We start from the raw sequence: 19,601 nt of genomic DNA, 5'->3' as shown, positions 1-19,601 counted from the left end.
TGCACATCTTGCACAGATGTTGCATGTGTCTCAAAAGGACCTCATATGGATGTTGCACTTGTCTTGTTGTACTTAACAAGCACTGACCTTGCAAGTATTTTGCACATTCATCGCATGGATTTTGCACATGTTTTGCATGAACCTCGCACTTATGTTGCACCATGCTTGAACAGATGTTGCACGTCTTGCACAGATGTTGCACGTCTTACATGGCTGTTGCACCATACAAGTATACAAGTGTGTTGCATAGATGTCGCACATGTCTTGTATGGACCTTGCATGGATGTTGCATTTTACAAGTTTATTGCATAGACCTTGCACGGATGTTGCTTGTGTAATGCAGCGAGGTTCCATATGTCTTGCATGGCTGTTGCACCATACAAGTATACAAGTGTGTTGCATGGATGTTGCACATGTCTTATATGGACCTTGCATGGATGTTGCATTTTACAAGTTTATTGCATAGACCTTGCACGGATGTTGCTTGTGTAATGCAGCGAGGTTCAATGTGTCTTGCATGGCTGTTGCACCATACAAGTGTGTTGCATGTACCTTGCATGGATGTTTCACGTGTCTTGTATGGACCTCACACGGATGTTGCACATGTCTTACTTAGATGTTGCACTTGTCTTGCATGGACCTCACACGGATGTTGTATGTTAATCAGACGGATGTTGCACCTGTCTTGCACAGATGTTGCAAGTGTCTTGCATGGACTTTGCATGGATGTTGCAGTGTCCTTGCACAGATGTTGCACATGTCGTGCACGGATGTTGCACTTGTCTTGCACATATGTTGAACGACACTAACAAGTGAAGCACTGACTGAGTACCTGAACAAAGTACAGATTGATCTTGAATGTCTAAGTGAGAGTATTATTCAATATAAGCTTAAGAAATATAAGCAAGATACCCAGGACTACAAGCTTGACCGGGTCTACACATGGGTCCAACAGAGAAGGGAGACATGCTAAGCTCTGGTAGTGAAGACACCATTAACTAAGCGATCGATGCAGAGAAGTGAAGTTGAACGCAGAATCAAGTGACTGTTGTGGGGATGTGATGTCAGACTTGAGCGCGGAGGCAGTGGACCACGACCCTGCAGCACCAAGAGATCAGATGTTTTTTTCTCCAGCCACAAGCAAACCTGGAAGGGAGATGGCATTATAGGAGGAAAGAGAGGAACGCAATTGGCAAGGAAATGAGCAGCTACTCCCACAACACAGGCACAGATGAGCAGCGAATACTCACTGAGAAGGAAGAGGTAAATGACTTAATAATGAATCTGTCTTCTAAGCCTCTGTCCCCCGGTGAACTGAGATTACTTAATAAGGGCTTTGTCCCCATGTATGTGACCCCTTCTCTGTACAGATTAAAATGTTTACATTTCTGAGATCGATCAAATTGAAAATGCTGTTTATGAATAAGAGCACAGGTATATGGCCAAAGGGTAGAAAAGAGGTGAGTAAATTAAAAAATTGTAGTATATACAATCCAGTATTTCCCTGTGCCTCACTAGATACCTTTTACATGATACACACTGACATTGACAAAAGTTTAATGAAACATTTGTTACCAAGAAGGAGCAATCTTAATTCAAAAGAAGAAGATGCACTATTTAAGTTACAAAATAACAATGATATAATAAGGGGGAAAGTATTGCAGTGATGGATAAGGCTGACTACATGAAGGAAGCCCACAGACAACTCGACAACAGGGAATATTATATAATACTTGATAATGATTCAACTAGTAGATTAAAAATGGACATTAAACTGTTCCTTGAGGATGCATGGTTGGCTGGAGTAATTTCTCCAGAGATACAGGAACTCCTTTACAAAGATAATCCATGGGTTCCAATTTTTTACCATTTACCAAAAATACATATGACCTTTATAAATCCCCCTTGTGAGGCCTATAGTGTCAGGGGTTAACTCTTTACTACAACCCTTAGCATTATACATTGACACTTACTTATAAGAGATTCTTCCTAAACTTGATACATGTCTAAAAGACACTACTCAATTCTTAGAAACAATTGAAGGTTTGGAAACTAAGTTACATTCACCCATACTATTTACCATAGATGATAAAGATTTATACACCTGAATACCACATGATGAGGGTACAGAATGTACCAGGGAGTATACTAAAAGAAGATTTAGCTCCACACAAGACTAATTTCCTATGTGATTGCCTTGAACTGGTGTTGAAATGAAATTTTCTGTTTTGACATAAATTTGAACATGAGAACATTTTGCATAATCCACTGTTTGAGGAGCATATTGCATTATGGAGGCATTATGTGGATGATATGTTTCTCATTTGGACTGGTCCCCTGGAGATATTATCTGGGGTTGAGCGTGTTTTGCATGGACCTCACATGGATGTTGTAAGTTCCTTGCACTAATGTTGCACATGACATGCACGGATGTTGCACATGTCTCACACAGATCTTGTGCGATACAAATTTGTTGCACGGACCTCGTAGGAATGTTGCACGTTCCTCACATGGATGTTGCACGTGTCTTACACAGCTGTTGCACCATACAAGTATGTTGCACAGACCTTGCAAGGATGTTGCATTGATGTTGCATGTTCCTCCCACGAATGTCGCACATTCCTCCCATGGATCTTACACTTTCCTAACACTCATGTTGCACATGTTTCTCATGGACATTGCACAGATGTCGCACAGTCCTTGCACAGATGTTGCACATGTCTTGCATGGATGTTGCACGTGTCTCACATGGCTGTTGCACAGACCTTGCATGGATGTCGCATGAATATGTCTTGCATGGACCTTGCATGGATGTTGCACATGTCTTGCACGTATGTTGCACGTGTCTCACATGTCTGGTTCACCATTCACATTTGTTGCATGGACTTCGCAAGAATGTTGTACTTGTTTTGAACAGATGTTGCACGTTCCTCGCACGGATGTTGCACGTTCCTCGCACGGATGTTGCACGTGCCTCGCATGGCTGTTGCACTATACACGTGTGTTGCATGGACCTCACACTGATGTTGCACATGACTTGCACGGATGTTGCATCTGTCTTGCATGGCTGTTGCACGTGTCTTGCAAGGCTGTTGCACCACACAAGTGTGTTGACCGGACCTTTGATAGATGTTGCAAGTGTCTTGCATGTTCCTTGCACGGATTCTGCACGTCGTGAACAGATGTTGCATATGTCTCGTGCATACATTGCACGGATGTTGCGCAGTCCTTGCACGGATCTTGCACTGATGTTGCACATGTTTTGCATGGCTGTTACACCATATACGTGTGTTGCACAGACCTTGGATGTTCCTTGCACAGATGTTGCACTGTCCTTGCATGGATGTTGCACATATCTCACGCAGCTTTTGCACCATACAAGTGTGTTGCACAGGCCTTGCATGGATGTTACACCTGTCTCACGCTGACCTTGCACTGATGTTGCACTGTCCTTGCACGGATGTTGCACATGTCTTGCACGGCTGTTGCACAATACATGTGTTGCATGGACTTTGCACAGATGTTGCACATGTTTTGCACGGATATTGCATGAACCTCACACGGATGTTGCATGGTCCTTGTATAAATGTTGCATGTGTCTTGCACAGATGTGTCTTGGATGTTGCACATATTTTGCATGCATGTTGCACGTGTCTCACATGGTCCTTGCACCAATGTTGCATGGTCCTCGCAGAGATGAACGCATTTTGCATGGACTTCAAATGGATGTTGCACATTCCTCGCACGGATGTTGCACATGTCTTGCACGGATGTTGCACACGTCATGCACAGACCTTACGCGGATGTTGCAAAGTATTTTTACTGATGTTGGACATCGTTTGCATGGATCTTGCATGGATGTTGCATGTGTCTTGTATGGATCTTGCATTATACAAGTTTGTTGCACAGACCTCACATGGATGTTGCATGGACCAAACACAGATGTTGCACATGTCTTGCACAAATTTTGCACATCTTGCACATATGTTGAACATGTTTTCATGGACTTCACATGGATGTTGCACGTTCCTCACACTGATGTTGCATATGACTTGCATGGATGTTGCACATGTCTCACATGGATGTTTCACATGTCTTGCATGGCTGCTGCAGCATTCACATGTGTTGTATGGACTTTGCAAGAATGTTGTACTTGTCTTGCACATATGTTTGGACCTCGCAAGTATGTTGCACAGTCCTCGCACTGTTGTTGCATGTTCCTTACACATGTTGCACGGACCTTGCAGGAATATTGCACGGATGTTGCACGTTCCTTGCATCGATGTTGCACATTCCTTGCACAGATGTTGCACGTTCATCACACAGATGTTGCACATGTCTTGCACTGATTTTGCACATGTCTTGCACGGACCTAGCATGAATGTTGCACAGTTCTTACACAGATATAGCACTTGCCGTGCACGGAATGGTGCAACAGCCGTGCAAGACGTGCAACATCCATGCAAGGTCTGTGCAACATCTGTGCAAGGTCAGTACAATGTCCATGCAAGACATATGCAACATCCTGGGTGAGGAATGTGCAATATCCGTGTGAGGTCCGTGCAAGGTCTATGCAACATCCATGCAAGACAAAAACATTCTTGTGAATGCATCACAGATGAATGTTGCAGCAGCAGTGCAAGACTTGTGCAACATCCATGCAAGGTCTGTGCAACATCCATGCAAGACGTGCAACATCCGTGCAAGGACGTGCAACATCCATGTGAGGTCCGTGCAACATGTGTGAGACAAGTACAAAATTCTTGTCCTTGCACGGATGTTGCACTGACCGTGCACGGTTGTTGCTTATGTCTTGCACAGATGCTGCATGGACCTTGCATGGATGTTGCACAAGTCTTGCACGTATGTCTCACAAGTCTTGCATGGCAGTTGCACCATTCACGTGTGAAGCATTACTTTACAAGAATTTTGTACTTGTCTTGCACATTCCTCGCACAGATGTTGCACGCGTGATGCATGGTCTTCGCAAGAATGTTGTACTTGTCTCACTGATTTTGCACGTTCCTTGCATGGATGTTGCACGTTTTCCATGGATGTTGGATGTGTCTTGCATAGCTGCTGCACCATTCATGTATTATGCATGGATTTTGCAAGAATGTTGTACTTGTCTCGCAAAGATGTTGCACGGACCTCGCACGGATGTTGCACATTCCTTGCATGGATGTTGCACCATTTATGTGTGTTGTATGGACCTCACAATGATGTTGCACATGTCCTCAACAGATGTTGCATGTGGCTTGCATGGCTGTTACACGTGTCATGCATGGTGGTTGCATGGACTTCGCAAGCATTTTGCATATATCTTGCATGGATGTTGAACGTTCCTCTCCTGGATCTGGCATTTGTCTTGCACGGATTTTGCAAGTTTTTAGCATGGACCTTGCATGGATGTTGCATGGACATTGCACGTTCCTCGCACAGATGTTGCATTTGTTTTGCGCGGATGTTGCACATTTCTTGCACGGAACTTGCACTGGTGCATGGACCTTCCACGGATGCTGCATGTCTTGCATGTATATTGCACATATCTTGCATGGCTGTTGCACCATTCACATGTGTTGCTTGGACTTTGCAAGAATGTCTTACTTGTCTAATACGTATGTTGCACGGACCTTGCAAATGTGTTGCACTGACCTCGCACTGTTGTTGAGGTTCCTCACACGGATGTTGCACTTTCATTGCACGGATGTTGCACATTCTTCGCATAGATGTTTCACATTCCTTGTACAGATGTTGCACGTTCATCGCATGGATGTTGCATGTTCCTTGCATGGATGTTGCACATGTCTTGCATGGAGCTAGCAGTTCTTACATGGATGTTGCACTTGCCATGCATGGAATGGTGCAACAGCCGTGCAAGACATGTGCAACATATGCACAAGACATGTGCAACATCCATTCAAGGTCCGTGCAACATCCGTGCAAGACATCTGCAAAATCCGTGTCAGTGTGAGGAAAGTGCAATATCCATACAAGGTCCGTGCAACATCCATGCAAGACATGTGCAACATCTGTGCAGGGAACTTGCAACCTCCATGCAAGGAAGTGCAAGGTCCGTGCAATATATGTGTGAGACAAGTACAAAATGCTTGTCCTTGCACAGATGTTGCACAAGTTTTGCGTGTATGTCTCACAAATCTTGCATGGCTGTCACACCATTCACACGTGATGCGTGGACTTCACAAGAATGTTGTACTTGTCTCACACTGATGTTGCACAGACCTTGCACGGATGTTGCACTTTCTTCACAAGGAAGTTGCATGTTCCTTGCACAGAGGTTGCACGATCCTTGCACGTTTTTGCACGAAACCTTGCACGGATGCTGCATGGACCTTACACGGATTTTGAACATGACTTGCATGTATGTTGCATGGCTGCTGCACCATTCACGTGTGTTGCATGGACTTTGCAAGAATGTTGTACTTGTCTCGCACACGTTGCATGGACCTCACACATATGTTGCATGGACCTTGCACAGTTAATGCACATTCCTTGCATGGATGTTGCACGGACCTTGCACTTTCATTGCACAGATGTTGCACATTCAATGTTGCACATTCCTTGCACGTTTGATGTTGAACATTCCTAGCACAGATGTTGCATGTTCATCACACGGATGTTGCATGTTCCTTGCACTGATGTTGCACATGTCTTGCACTAATTTTGCACATGTCTTGCATTAACCTAGCATGAATGTTGCACAGTTCTTACATGGATGTTGCACATGCCGTGCATGGAATGGTGCAGTCATGCAAGACATGTGCAACATACGCACAAGACATGTGCAATGCCCATGCAAGGTCTGTGCAACATCCGTGCAACATCTGTTCTAAATCCGTGCAAGGTCCATGCAACCTCCATGCAACCTCCATGCGAGGAACGTGCAACATCCATGTGAGGAATGTGCAACATGCATGCAAGGAATGTGCAACAAAATTCTTGTCCTTGTACGGATGTTGCAAGGACCTTGCACAGATGTTGCTCATGTCTTGCATGGATGTTGCATGGACCTTGCACGGATATTGCACATGTCTTGCACGTATGTTTCAGAAATCTTGCATGGCTGTTGCACCATTCACATGTGATGCATGACTTCACAAGAATTTTCCCCTTTAGCATTTCACATCTTTGGTAAAATATTGCTCCTGTTTTGCATTAAAGGAGTTTCTTGTGCTTTTCTTTACAGCTTTGCTGTTTGTTTATGTACTAGTTATTTATGTGCAGCTGTGATATTGACAAAATGGCAACCATTTCTTTATTAACCATTTCTTTATTAACCATTTCCCAACTATAACACAAATGTTTAGAAACTGCATTAAACTGAACTTTTAAGTATGTAAAAGAATGGCCAAGTCTAAGCAACTTTTCACTTGGCCTTCATTATTTTTTTTGTATATTTTTAAAATGATGTTGTTTATGCTTCTGACTCTTTACAGCTTTAAAATGGGGGTCTAGACAGAAAGGCTCTGTAAGACTACACATATGATGTTATTGTTTGTATTACTCATATTACTATTCAAAACACCCCCTTATTATATTACAGTCTCTTATTCAGATGAATGCATGGTTGCTATGCTAATTTGGACCCTAGCAACCAGATTGCTGAGATTGCAAATTGTAGAGCTGCTGAATAAAAAGCTAAATAGTTAAAATATTTTGGCAGTATTTGTTTTTATCCTGATATGATTCATTAAATGTGTTTTATGTAAACAAAGGAATAACCATAGACCCTGCGGTTGTGGGGAGTCAGGTGGTCCTGGACTATGGGGTTTGCTGCAATAAATCCTTTCCGCAGCACTTTTATAATGTTAAAATCTGTGCCTGTCAGGAGCAGGAGGGGAGGGGCTCGTAGACGCAGAATTGTTGTTGTGCAAGCCAGACCCCTCCGAACATTTTTTTCATGGGTGTCAACTTCTAGGTATGCCGTGGAATGTGAATTTAATATCTGGAGTGGCACAGGGACATGCATGTTGCTATAACAGTAACAGCAGATTGATCTGTCCAGGGAAGGAATTAAGCACATCTAAAATGGCCTACTGACTAGTTTACTCCTTATTGCCCCCCGATATTTATTTTTGCTTTTTAAGCAACCTCCTTCATATGATTTACGTAATTTGCATAGGAAAAGTGACCCAGGAGAGGTATCAGGCATTGTAATGACAGAAGATGGGGTTCATCAGTGACCACTAACACTTCGCTAGAGGAGGAGGCACAATATTCAGTAGCCAGTGAGTTTATTTATAGAGAACACTTAGGGGCAAATTCACTAAAATTCGTAGTTACGCCAGGCGCAACTTCGCCGCACTTCGCCAGGCAGCGCTCTGCAAATTCACTAAAATCCGAAGTTGCGCCAGCATTTTTTGGGACTTAGAAAAAATTTGAACTTTTTTTGAAGCAATCCCTATCTACTCTATTGTGCTTCGCCTGGTCTTAGGTGGCGAAGGAAGTCTAGCGTAAAAGGTAGCGTTCAGTACACTGCGCGCGTTAGTGAATTTGCATAGTTACGTCCGTAGCAAAAATTCGCCAGGCGTAAGGGTGCGAAGTAACACTAGCGAATTTACGCCAGCGTTCGTTAGTGAATTTGCGAAGTAACGAAAATGCCCAACGCTAGCGAATTGACGCTAGCGTTAGGCGCTTCGGCGCTTAGTGAATTTGCCCCTTAGGCTATGGGCACACATGTTGTTAGAGGCTGTTGTCAGCCTGCATATTTTTGAAGGCTGAGAGAGGCAGATCTGCTCAGTGCTCCTGCTCCATTGATTTGAATTCGACCAGCCTGTGTGCGGTCACACACATCTGAGGTCAGTATTTGGGTTAACCACAGCCTGTCTGTGACACACACATGCTGGTCAAATTCAAATCAATGAAGTAGGGGCACTGAGCAGATCTGCTTCTCTCAGCCTGCAAAAATATGCAGACTGACATCAGCCTGTGTGCCCATAGCCTTACACTCTACCCAGTAGATGGGTTGCTAGGTTGCACACTTTTATTGCATCAATCAGCTAAAAATAACAGATTACCAAATATTTGTGGCTCTCGATTTTGAGATTTTGCTAAAGCTTTGTGATTGTAGATGTATTCCCATTTCTCAATAAAAAATTAATTATAAGGGTGGAAAAACAGAACAAATGAGTGTACAGGCCAATCCAATAATGTGAAAAGGAAAAAGGGATGGCCATAAAGAGCAAGAACAGACAAGCAAATGTGTCGATGTTATCCCTCTCCTAGACTACTTATCTTTGTGACTACCTGCTAAATGCTAGACAACACAGATGAACCAGATCATCAGTGATTACTCTACAACAGGGGTGCCCAGACTTTGTTACCCTAGGATCTACTCTCGACACCTGGCCTCCATCAGGAGATCTACCTTGATAAAAATAGTGTGCTCTCCTAAGGCAGAAGAATGCCGACTCGCCTGTATTGTGCAATTTCATGCAATTTCACCGGCCTTGTCAATAAAAATGATGGTTGATCCCAATGTTATTAATGGGGAAAATAATAAATATATAGGAAGGCCGGTATTTTTCCCCGGAAAAGATGGCATCCCTATCCGTGCTGCTCCTCTTGTCTGCCTTCCCTCCCTATCTTTCATGGTGCTCCTCTTGTCTGCCTTCCATTTCTCCTTTCCGTGCTGCTTCTCTTGTCTGCCTTCCCCCTTTCCCTTCCATGCTGCTCCTCTTGTCTGCTTCCCTCTCTCCCTTCCATGCCTCTCTCCCTTCCATGACGCTCTTCTTGTCTGCCTTCCCTCTCTCCCTTCCATACCTCTCTCTCCCTTCCATGACACTCCTCTTGTCTGCCCTCCCTTCTGTGCCACTCCTCATCTGTCTTCCCTCCCTTCCATGCCGCTCCTCGTCTGCCTTCCCTCTCATCTTGTTTGCCTTCCCTCTATCCTTTCCTTGTCGCTCCTCTTGTCTGTCTTCACTCCCTCCCTGCTGTGCCGCTCCTCTTGTTTGCCTTCCCTCCCTTCCGTGCCCCTCCTCGTCTGCCTTCCCTCTCTCCCTTCCATGCTACTCCTCTTGTCTGCCCTTCCTCACTTCCTTCCATGCTGCTCCTCTTCTGTCTCCCCGTCCTCCCTCCCTTTCGTGCCACTTCCCTTCTGCCTGCCTGCCTGTCCTCCCTCCCGTTTGTGCTGCTGCTTCGCTTCTTTAGCCTCGCCTGCCTTCCCTTCGTGCTGCTGCTCCTCGTCTTCTTTAGCCCACCCGCTCTCCTTCACTTTGTGCTGCTCTCCAGCCTAGCCAGGCCCACGCTGGGCTCTAGGCTGATAAAGGGTCCAGTGGGCCCGAAACGTTGCCTGTTTGATATGTGGTTTTTGGGAAAATAAATCAACTTTTGCAATCACTACAACTGACTTGGTGTGCTGCTGGAAAACTGACTTGAGATATTTATGATCCCGTGGCAGGCTTAGATCTCCCAATTCAGCACCAGACACCAGCGATTGGATGTCACTTTGTGGGAGTTTGAGCATTCCATTCCTGTTACCCACGCCGGGCTCTAGGTCGCTGTCTACCAGGAACCAGGATCGACGTCCTGGGCACCCCTGCCCTACAGGACTCTAAGAAATGTGCCAGAAAGTTACTCAGTGCAGTAACCCATAGCAACCAGTTAGCAATTAGCTTTGATAAATCTACTGCATGAAGATTACAGAGATTAAATGCCCAGCTGCTAAATGTTACAGAACTGAGCCAAATTTGCAATTTGTGCTGGTTCTCTGATAATAACAATATTTTTGTTCAATATTATAGGTATGGTATCTGTTATCCAGAAAGCTCTGAATTACAGAATGGACATCTTTTTAGGACTCCATTTCATGCAAATAATCCATATGTTTACAAATTATTTCCTTTTTCTCTGTAATAATAAAATTCTACCTTGTACTTTATCCTAACTGATATACAGTATAATTAATCCTCATGGGAAGCAAAGCCAGCCGATTGGGTTTATTTAATGTTTAAATTATTTTCGAGTTGATTTAAGGCATGAAGATCCAAACTACGGAAAGATCCTTTATCCGGAAAACCCAGGTCCCATAACCTGTATTAGTTGTTTGACAGTAGCCTGAAGCATTTGTGAAACAGATTCAAGAGTCTAGTGCACTTACTGTCCGGTGGTGCTCTCCTTTCGCATTCAAGTAAGCCTTGATTGCAGCCAGGCCAGCATTTTCACCCTGAGCTCCACTTTAAGTTTGGGGGAAAAAAAAAGCAGAAAATATAATACAGCATGTACAGCATACAACAGTTCCATAACAATCACACAGACAGTACAGAGGATTTTTTACCTGTTTGGCTGGAAGGATATATAATCATATCCTGTTATTTCACATAGATCCTTCTCCAACTCTTGGAATAGCTGCTGGAAGTCTTGGGCCTGATCTAGAGGCACAAATGGATGTATATTGGCAAAAGCTGACCAAGTAATTGCCTATGAAGGAAAAAAACCACATCAGTACTTGGGGAGGGAGGCAAGCATTGTTACAGCTTCACGTGCATAATTCTGTACAGTAATTGGACAAAACCGGTTACAGTGCCACCAGACCGTAAATAACATTGACCTCAAGGAAAGTACAGATCTGCTCATCCTTGAAATCATTCACCAGATGCAACTTTCTCTGGGAGAAAAATTAAGCACCATCCACTGCCATGCTTTAATGCAAAGTCAAACTCAAAAGTAAAAACAAAATTCAGCTTTATAAATATAATAAAATGTTAACCAAAAAAACTACATAGTGTGCAATTCAAGCAGGAAATGTCAGTAGTTATGACCTTTCTCCAAGAACCTTCTAGCAAAAAATGCAAAATGCTGTCCAGCCTGGCCATCCAAAAAAATTATCCACACTTCGTTATTGCCTGAAAATGCTGCGGTTACTATTAAGCACATACAAAATTGGACATCAGCCTTAGAAACGTAAAAACAGACAGTTCAGGGAACACCTGAAAGATGCATATGCAATTTTGTTGATTTTGATGCAGTGGGCATGAAATGGAGCAGATGCAGCTTAAACCATGACTGCAAATCACTGGAATTTGGGAAAAACGGCATTATTGGTAAAAAAAACAAAACATGGTGATTTGAAACTCAAAATTCACTTTGTATACTATGCTGCTTTCATAAATAACCCTTTAAATGTCATACGATACATCATTACCAACAGCAGGGCAACAGAATATTAACTGTACACACTTATACTTACATTCTTAGCAAATAATCAAAATTCATAAATGATAATCAAGGACAAAAGAATAGACTGACCACTATAACTACCAAATCTGGCAAAGCTACATATATTTAAGCAAGAATATTCTCTATCCAGACAGACCTGGTGCTATCCTGCGGGATGTCCTGTCCAAACTGCATTCCAAGGGACACTTATTGGCTCTTTTGATTTACCACCAATGCAGTATTAAGTGCTTTACATTTATTGGATTGAACATATTATAATCACAAATAACATTTATGTTCCACTCATCAGGCTTATATTATGGAAAGAAAACATGCATTTTACTGAGCACTTACTGTAAGTTCAGAAGAACTATTAAATTTCATTGTGCAGGATCCCTGTTGGTACAACAAATGGAATAGTTAAGACTATACTATACTAGGAGACTATTTTGGAAAAAGTAGTATAAGGCATCTTACCAAAGGAATCATACTGTGCACAAGTAAAATATCTTTGTTTTCTAGCCGTTTCATGTAGCGGACAATATTGGTTTCATAATGATAGCTTAGAGAGAGAAAAAAAAAATTGCACCATCAGAGAAGCTTGGGGAGAAGCTTTATGCCACCTTTGCCATCAGCAAAGGTTTCTTTTTATGAGATTCATAACTTTAATCTCTGTTGGAAAGCCAGATTGCAAAACTGTTACTCAGGGTCAGACTGCCCCAAGAAGGCACCAGGGAAAATTTGGGGAACAGGACAAATGCCGACTGATATGTTTCCTGGTACGCCATTAAGCCAGTGAGAATATTGATCAGATGCGACTTGCCACCAAAGATAACCTTTTAAAGTAAGCAGTTGGTTGGGGCAGCCCCAATGGTCTGGTTCTCCAGTAGTGCAATAAAGATTTACCAAACACTTTAGGCAGGTGTAGCGGGGAGATCCCCTGCAATTTTATTGAAGTCACGTGATGCAACGTTTCGGGGGCATACCCCTTCATCAGACATCTGAAACGTTACATCTGACAGACTGAAACGTTACATCACGTGACTTCAATAAAATTGCAGGGGATCTCCCCGCTACACCTGCCGAAAGTGTTTGGTAAATCTTTATTGCAGTACTTGGGAGAGTTGCCGACCTCTCCAACCAACACAAGGCAAGACTGAATAGGAGAAGCTTCATTGATACTGGTTCTCCAGTACGCCCTCAAAAACATAAGGAAAAAAAGTCCTAGTGAAATTATACAGGATAAATGCTATAAAGATATATGAAGGAGGATCTACCCATGGAAAAATCATATGGTGACACAAGCAAATTGTCCAAGGAGACTGACAAAAAGGAATTGCAGTTCCATTAGATAAAGCATGGTAAGCAGAGAACTGTAAAGAATCTCAAGGACATGAAGGCAGATGAACAAAAAGTAAAAATTAATTGGGAATCAGACACACTTTCTACAGCTGAGCCATGCAAAGGAAAATGTTTCTACAACAAAAAGGAAGGTTAGAATAAGGAGTAATTTTGCTAAAGCAGGGGGGGTTCTCACCGGCAACAACTTGACCATTCAGGAGCCCCCATTCGTGACGTACCCGGGGTTAATATTGACTGTGTTTTTTTCTCTCGAGCTGCATTAATGAGTTACTGATATTTACGATTCAGTAAAGCGCCGAAAGCTGCCTTTGCTAATCAGCTTCTCAAATTTTTTTTCAAGCTATCTTCAGAAGCCTGTCTTTGTGAAACACCTGACCAAGGTCCACCGCGAGCTGATGCAAGGCATGCCCCAAGAAGGACAGGGGGGCATCTTACAGGTAACCCCTGTAAGAAAAAGGGGCAGTACCCTTTTAAACAATGGGTACTGCCCACATCCTTTTTTAGCAAGGATGCTGCTTTCCATCACAGGCAGGTTAGCGCCAGCCCCCTCTTAGCAATCAACCTAGGAGCAGACAGCTTGCCCTTCCATCACTCCAACTGTCCACCATCTGAGCTTTTGGCACAGGCAGGCATTGTGATTTGTTTCCACCTCTTGATAGGCAGCGGTCCATCCAGTCCTGGCACAGGTGGGAAACAATCTCACAACCTTCGGTATCGTAGGCACGCTCCTTAACTATTTGGCTATTGAGGAAGCTACCTTTTGAAAGGTATCTTGGGTTTGTATTGACTCTGTTAGGCGGAAGATGGACTGCCGGTACTGCCAGTCAATGAAGAGGCCCAAGAGGACATAGGGTTATTATGGTCATCTGTAACTGCTCTTCACAAAAGCCAACCTTGTGGCACAGTTGGTAAAGCGCTGGTTGTTTCCCCGAGGTATCCAGGGTTCAAATCCCAGTGTGGATACTTTCCTGGAACTTTGAGGGTTGTCATTTTCTTCAGGCTGCATTCAAGAGTGAATGCTACTTTAGGACATTGGGTTGTTATGGTCATCTGGAACTAGTCCACACAGGAACCATCACGGTGGCTCATTGGCTAAATTGCCCGTTGTTTCCCCGAGGAGTCCAGTGTGGATACTTTCTTGGAACTTTGAGGGTTGTCATTTTCTTCAGGCTGCATTCAAGAGTGACTGCTACTTTAGAGTCAGAAAAAAAACAGCCTCCCCACACGTCTGTTTTATGGCACATGCAGCAAATTGCCTGGTGTCTTCCCCCAAATGGCCTGTGTTTGAGCCTGTGCGGAAGTTGCCTGTTTATTTTTTTTCAGGCTGCATTAATGAGTAACTGATATTTACAATTTGGTAAAGAGCCAAAGGCTTCCTTTGCTAATCAGCTTCTCAAATGTTTTTTTTCAAGCTGCATTAATGAGTAACTGATATTTACAAATTGGTAAAGTTCCAAAAGCTGCCTTTACTAATCAGCTTCTCAAATGTTTTTGTTTCAAGCTATCTACAGAAACCTGTCTTTGCTAAACAATTGACTAAGGTTCACTGCGAGCTGATGCAAGGCATGCCCCAAAAAGAGCAGGGGGGGTTGACCATTCGGGAGCCCCCATTCGCGAGGTACTCGGGGTTAATATTGACTGTGTTGGGCGGAAAATGGACTGCTGGTACAGCCAGTCAATGAAGAGGCCCGAGAGGATATTGGGTTGTTATGGTCATCTCGAACTGCGATGCACAAGAACCATCCTTGTGGCACAGTGGGTAAAGCGCTGGTTGTTTCCCCTAAGCGTCCAGGGTTCAAATCCCAGTGTGAATACTTTCCTGGAACTTTGAGGGTTGTCTTTTTCTTCAGGCTGCATTCAAGTTTGACTGCTACTTTAGGACATTGGGTTGTTCTGGTCATCTGGAACCTTTCCACACAGGAACCATCTCGGTGGCTCAGCGGCTAAATCGCCGTTGTTTCCCCGAGTTCAAATCCCGGTGTGGATTATTTCCCCAACCTTTGTGGGTTGTCATTTTCTTCAGGCTGCATTCAAGAGTGACTGCTACTTTACGACATTGGGTTGTTATGGTCATCTGGAACTGTTCCCCACAAGAACCATCTCGGTGGCTCAGCGGCTAAATTGCCGTTGTTTCCCTGAGGAGCCCCGAGTTCAAACCCCAGTGTGGATATGTCCTGCGACCTTTGAGGATTCTCATTTTCTTCAGGCTGCATTCAAGAGTGACTGCTACTTTAGAGTCAGAAAAAAAACAGCCTCTCCACATGTCTGTTTTATGACACATGCAGCAAATTGCCTGGTTTCTTCCCCCAAATGGCCTGGTTTTGAGCCTATGCGGAAGTTGCCTGTTTTTTTATTTTTTCAGGCTGCATTAATGAGTAACTGACATTTACAATTTGGTAAAGTGCCAAAAGCGGCCTTTGCTAATCAGCTTCTCAAATGTTTTTGTTTCAGCTATCTACAGAAACCTGTCTTTGTTAAACAATTGACTATGGTTCACTGCGAGCTGATGCAAGGCATGCCCCAAAAAGAGCAGGGGGGGTTCTTACCGGCAACCACTTGACCATTCGCGAGCCCCCATTCGCGAGGTACCCGGGGTTAATATTGACTGTGTTGGGTACTGCCAGTCAATGAATCAGCCCAAGAGGACATTGGGTTGTTATGGTCATCTGGAACGGCATCCTACAGGAACCATCCTGGTGGCTCAGCAGCTGAACCGCTCACTCTTTCCCCGAGGAGTCCAGGGTTCAAATCCCAGTGTGGATACTTTCCTGGAACTTTGAGGTTTGTCATTTTCTTCAGGCTGCATTCAAGTTTGACTGCTAATTTAGGACATTGGATTGTTCTGGTCATCTGGAACTGTTCCACGCAGGAACCATCCTGGTGGCTCAGCAGCTAAACCGCTCACTCTTTCCCCGAGGAGTCCTGAGTTCAAATCCCGGTGTGGAACTTTGAAGCTTTTCATTTTCTTCAGGCTGCATTCAAGAGTGACTGCTACTTTAGATTAAGCCAAAACTGGCCTCCTTGCTGGTCTATTCTATGGAGCATGCAGCAAATTGCCTGGATTCTTCCCCAAATGTCCTGGCTTCGAGCCTATGCGTTAGTTGACATTTTTTTTTTTTGAGCTGCATTAATGAGTAACTGATATTTACGATTCGGTAAAGCGCCGAAAGCTGCCTTTGCTAATCAGCTTCTCAAATGTTTTTTTTCAAGCTATCTTCAGAAGCCTGTCTTTGTTAAACAATTGACCAAGGTCCACTGCGAGCTGATGCAAGGCATGCCCCAAGAAGGGCAGGGGGGCATCTTACAGGTAACCCCAGTAAGAAAAAGAGGCAGTGCCATTTTAAACAATAGGTACTGCCAACAGCCATTTTTTTTTAGCAATGACGCTGCTTTCCATCACAGGCAGGTTAGCGACAGCTTGCCTTTCCATCACTCCAACTGTCCACCATCTGAGCTTTTGGCAGAGGTAGGCATTGTGAATTGTCTCCATCTCTTGATAGGCAGCTTTCCATCCAGTCCTGGCACAAAGTTTCCGGCACAGGCGGGAATCGATCTCACGACCTTCGGTATCATAGGCATGCGCCTTAACCATTTGGCTATTGAGAATGCCCCATTTTGTAAAGTAACTTGGGTTCGTATTGACTCTGTTAGGCGGAAAATGAACTGCCGGCACTGCCAGTCAATGAAGAGGCCCGAGAGGACATTGGGTTGTTATGGTCATCTGGAACTGCTCTTCACAAGAACCATCCTTGTGGCACAGTTGGTAAAGCACTGGTTGTTTCCCCGAGGAATTCAGGGTTCAAATCCGAGTGTGGATACTTTCCTGGAACTTTGAGGGTTGTCATTTTCTTCTGGCTGCATTCAAGTTTGACTGCTATTTTAGGACATTGGATTGTTCTGGTCATCTGGAACTGTTCCACACAGTAACCATCTTGGTGGCTCAGTGGCTAAATTGCCCGTTGTTTCCCCAAGGAGACTGAGTTCCAATCCCGGTGTGGATAATTTCCCCGACCTTTGTGGGTTGTCATTTTCTTCAGGCTGCATTCAGTAGTGACTGCTATTTTAGGACATTGGGTTATTATGGTCATCTGGAACAGTTCCACACAGGAATCATCTCGGTGGCTCAGCAGCTAAATTGATCGTTGTTTACCCGAGGAGACCCGAGTTCAAATCCTGGTGTGGATACTTTCCCCGACCTTTGAGGGTTGTCATTTTCTTCAGGTTGCATTCAAGAGTCACTGCTACTTTAGATTAAGCCAAAACTGGCCTCCTTGCAGGTCTATTCTATGGAGCATGCAGCAAATTGCCTGGTTTCTTCCCCAAATGGCCTGGGTTCGAGCCTGTGCGTTAGTTGACAATTCATATTTTTTTGAGCTGCATTAATGAGTAACTGATATTTACTATTCGGTAAAGCTGCCTTTGCTAATCAGCTTCTAAAATGTTTTTTTTCAAGCTATCTTCAGAAGCCTGTCTTTGTTAAACAATTGACCAAGGTCCACTGCGAGCTGATGCAAGGCATGCCCCAAGAAGGGCAGGGGGGCATCTTACAGGTAACCCCAGTAAGAAAAAGGGGCAGTACCCTTTTAAACAATAGGTACTGGGGACTTCCGGGGGGCGGACCCAAAGATGGCCGCATTTTTGGGATCAAAATCTACAGCCATCACAGCTCTCTAGATTGCAGATCGCTGGAAAGATAGGCTTCCCAACATAAGGATAGTGAGGGGAAATAATAATCTAATCTATTTGGCTCATCCCTCAAGTGCTTACCCCTGAAGTCAACGTCCCCGTGTTACGGGCCTGAACCGACTGTCTTGCACACCCTCCAGATCCGGCTGCCAGTGAGAGACTCACTCGATTATACCGCCAGCAGACCTATTCCGGTCCTAAAACCTAAAGCACCTGAAAACAAGGGACTTTGTGCCACTTTCAAGCCACCGGAAGTGCAGACCTGAAACCGGAAGTGCAGACCCGAAACCGGAAGTGCGGACCCAAACCGGAGCGCAGCTACACAAGTGAGGAGAGATCTGCAGAGTGATCGGTGAGTGTACAACACCCGACCCTTACCCTCCCACAAGCTGTGGTGCACTCCGATTGCGAGAAGACACTTACTCTGCTACCCATCCTGCTGCTGACGCTGGGAGCCGGAAGTGCAGGCCACACGTGAGGCATCGCTTATATCCCCTACAGCTACTTAAGGGGATCTATAAGTCCCAACTTCAGTTACTCGGGCCATCTTTGCAACAATGGGAACCTAACCCCTTACCCGGAAGTGCGGACCCGAACCGGAACGCGGCTTTGCTTCATTGGGCACAATAGGGAAGAGGTTGGTGAATTGAACACACCCGAACCTCGACCCTCATAAGCCACTATACGCTACGGTTACGGGAAGGCACCCCAGATATAACACGCCACGTCATTGACACTAGAGGCCAGAACTGCAAGGCCCACACGAGGCGTCTATTTTACTCATGCCATACCCCAGAACAGCCATCCACCACCACGCTATAAACCTGCTCTTGCTTTACAATTGCTGGAGGAGCGAACTATACCATCCACAAATTGGTGGACCCTATGAGCAATAATTTGGATATTGGCTAAACCCTCTCAATTGGAGACATTACAGTGTGCTGTAATACCTCACACTATCCACTGAAGATCACTCCAACAAATCCCATCTCTAAGACAACTACTCACCGGCTTACAAACACCCAATGAACCCTGTACCCTTTTGTACGTAGAAGCCGAAACAACCTTACTTCATACTTCATTCCTCTATAAGAGGACACATGAGAAACAATCTCAAGCTGTAACACAGGATTACAATGCCCCACTGCATGAACCCATGATGGACTAATCGCTCCCAACTTGCCCATAAGGAGGAGATACTTTCACTACACTGTACTACTAAAGAGAACTCTTTCCACTCTTCCACTATTTGAACACATACAGAAGCTTTATACACAAATCTCTATTACATGATTATCTACTACGAACCATGGGCAAATACCTGGGTCAATCAGCTACAAAATCTCAGAAACAAACAAAACCAAAAATTAAAAAGG

General features: G+C 44.2%; 1 protein-coding gene across 5 annotated transcripts; it reads right to left on the bottom strand.

Moving 5' to 3' along the window:
- Nucleotides 1–969: 969 nt before the first annotated feature.
- On the bottom strand, nt 970–18,785 carry LOC108705640 (glycine dehydrogenase (decarboxylating), mitochondrial-like). 5 transcript variants are annotated; one of them, XM_041564027.1, is made up of 5 exons: nt 13,715–14,720; nt 12,532–12,573; nt 11,297–11,439; nt 11,120–11,195; nt 970–1,146 (listed from the first exon to the last, which is right to left on the bottom strand). In XM_041564027.1, the coding sequence occupies exons 1-5, from the start codon at nt 13,730–13,732 to the stop codon at nt 970–972; spliced, it is 456 nt and encodes a 151-aa protein (XP_041419961.1). In that variant the 5' UTR covers nt 13,733–14,720. The 5 variants fall into 5 exon arrangements, 3 of the variants coding, with proteins under 3 accessions (XP_041419961.1, XP_041419958.1, XP_041419964.1); XM_041564024.1 differs by lacking the exon at nt 13,715–14,720 and adding an exon at nt 12,655–12,734; XR_005961477.1 differs by lacking the exon at nt 13,715–14,720 and adding an exon at nt 18,307–18,438 and having other exon boundaries at nt 1,008–1,146.
- Between the last annotated feature and the right edge of the window lie 816 nt (nt 18,786–19,601).

The sequence above is a fragment of the Xenopus laevis genome, chromosome 1L, assembly GCF_017654675.1.
Source record: "Xenopus laevis strain J_2021 chromosome 1L, Xenopus_laevis_v10.1, whole genome shotgun sequence".
Lineage (NCBI taxonomy): Eukaryota > Metazoa > Chordata > Amphibia > Anura > Pipidae > Xenopus > Xenopus laevis.
Note: the sequence above shows the minus strand (reverse complement) of the source record. Positions and strands in the feature narration are given on the sequence as shown.

Bases quoted from the DNA above. Each gene is read 5' to 3' on its own strand.
- LOC108705640 (XM_041564024.1), bottom strand. From the start codon at position 12,708: ATGAAACGGCTAGAAAACAAAGATATTTTACTTGTGCACAGTATGATT. The intron at 11,440-12,531 runs GTAAGTGCTCAG...TTTCCTTCATAG, and splicing joins ATAGTTCTTCTGAACTTACA to GCAATTACTTGGTCAGCTTT. The intron at 1,147-11,119 runs GTAAGTGCACTA...TCTCCCTTCCAG, and splicing joins AAGGAGAGCACCACCGGACA to GTTTGCTTGTGGCTGGAGAA.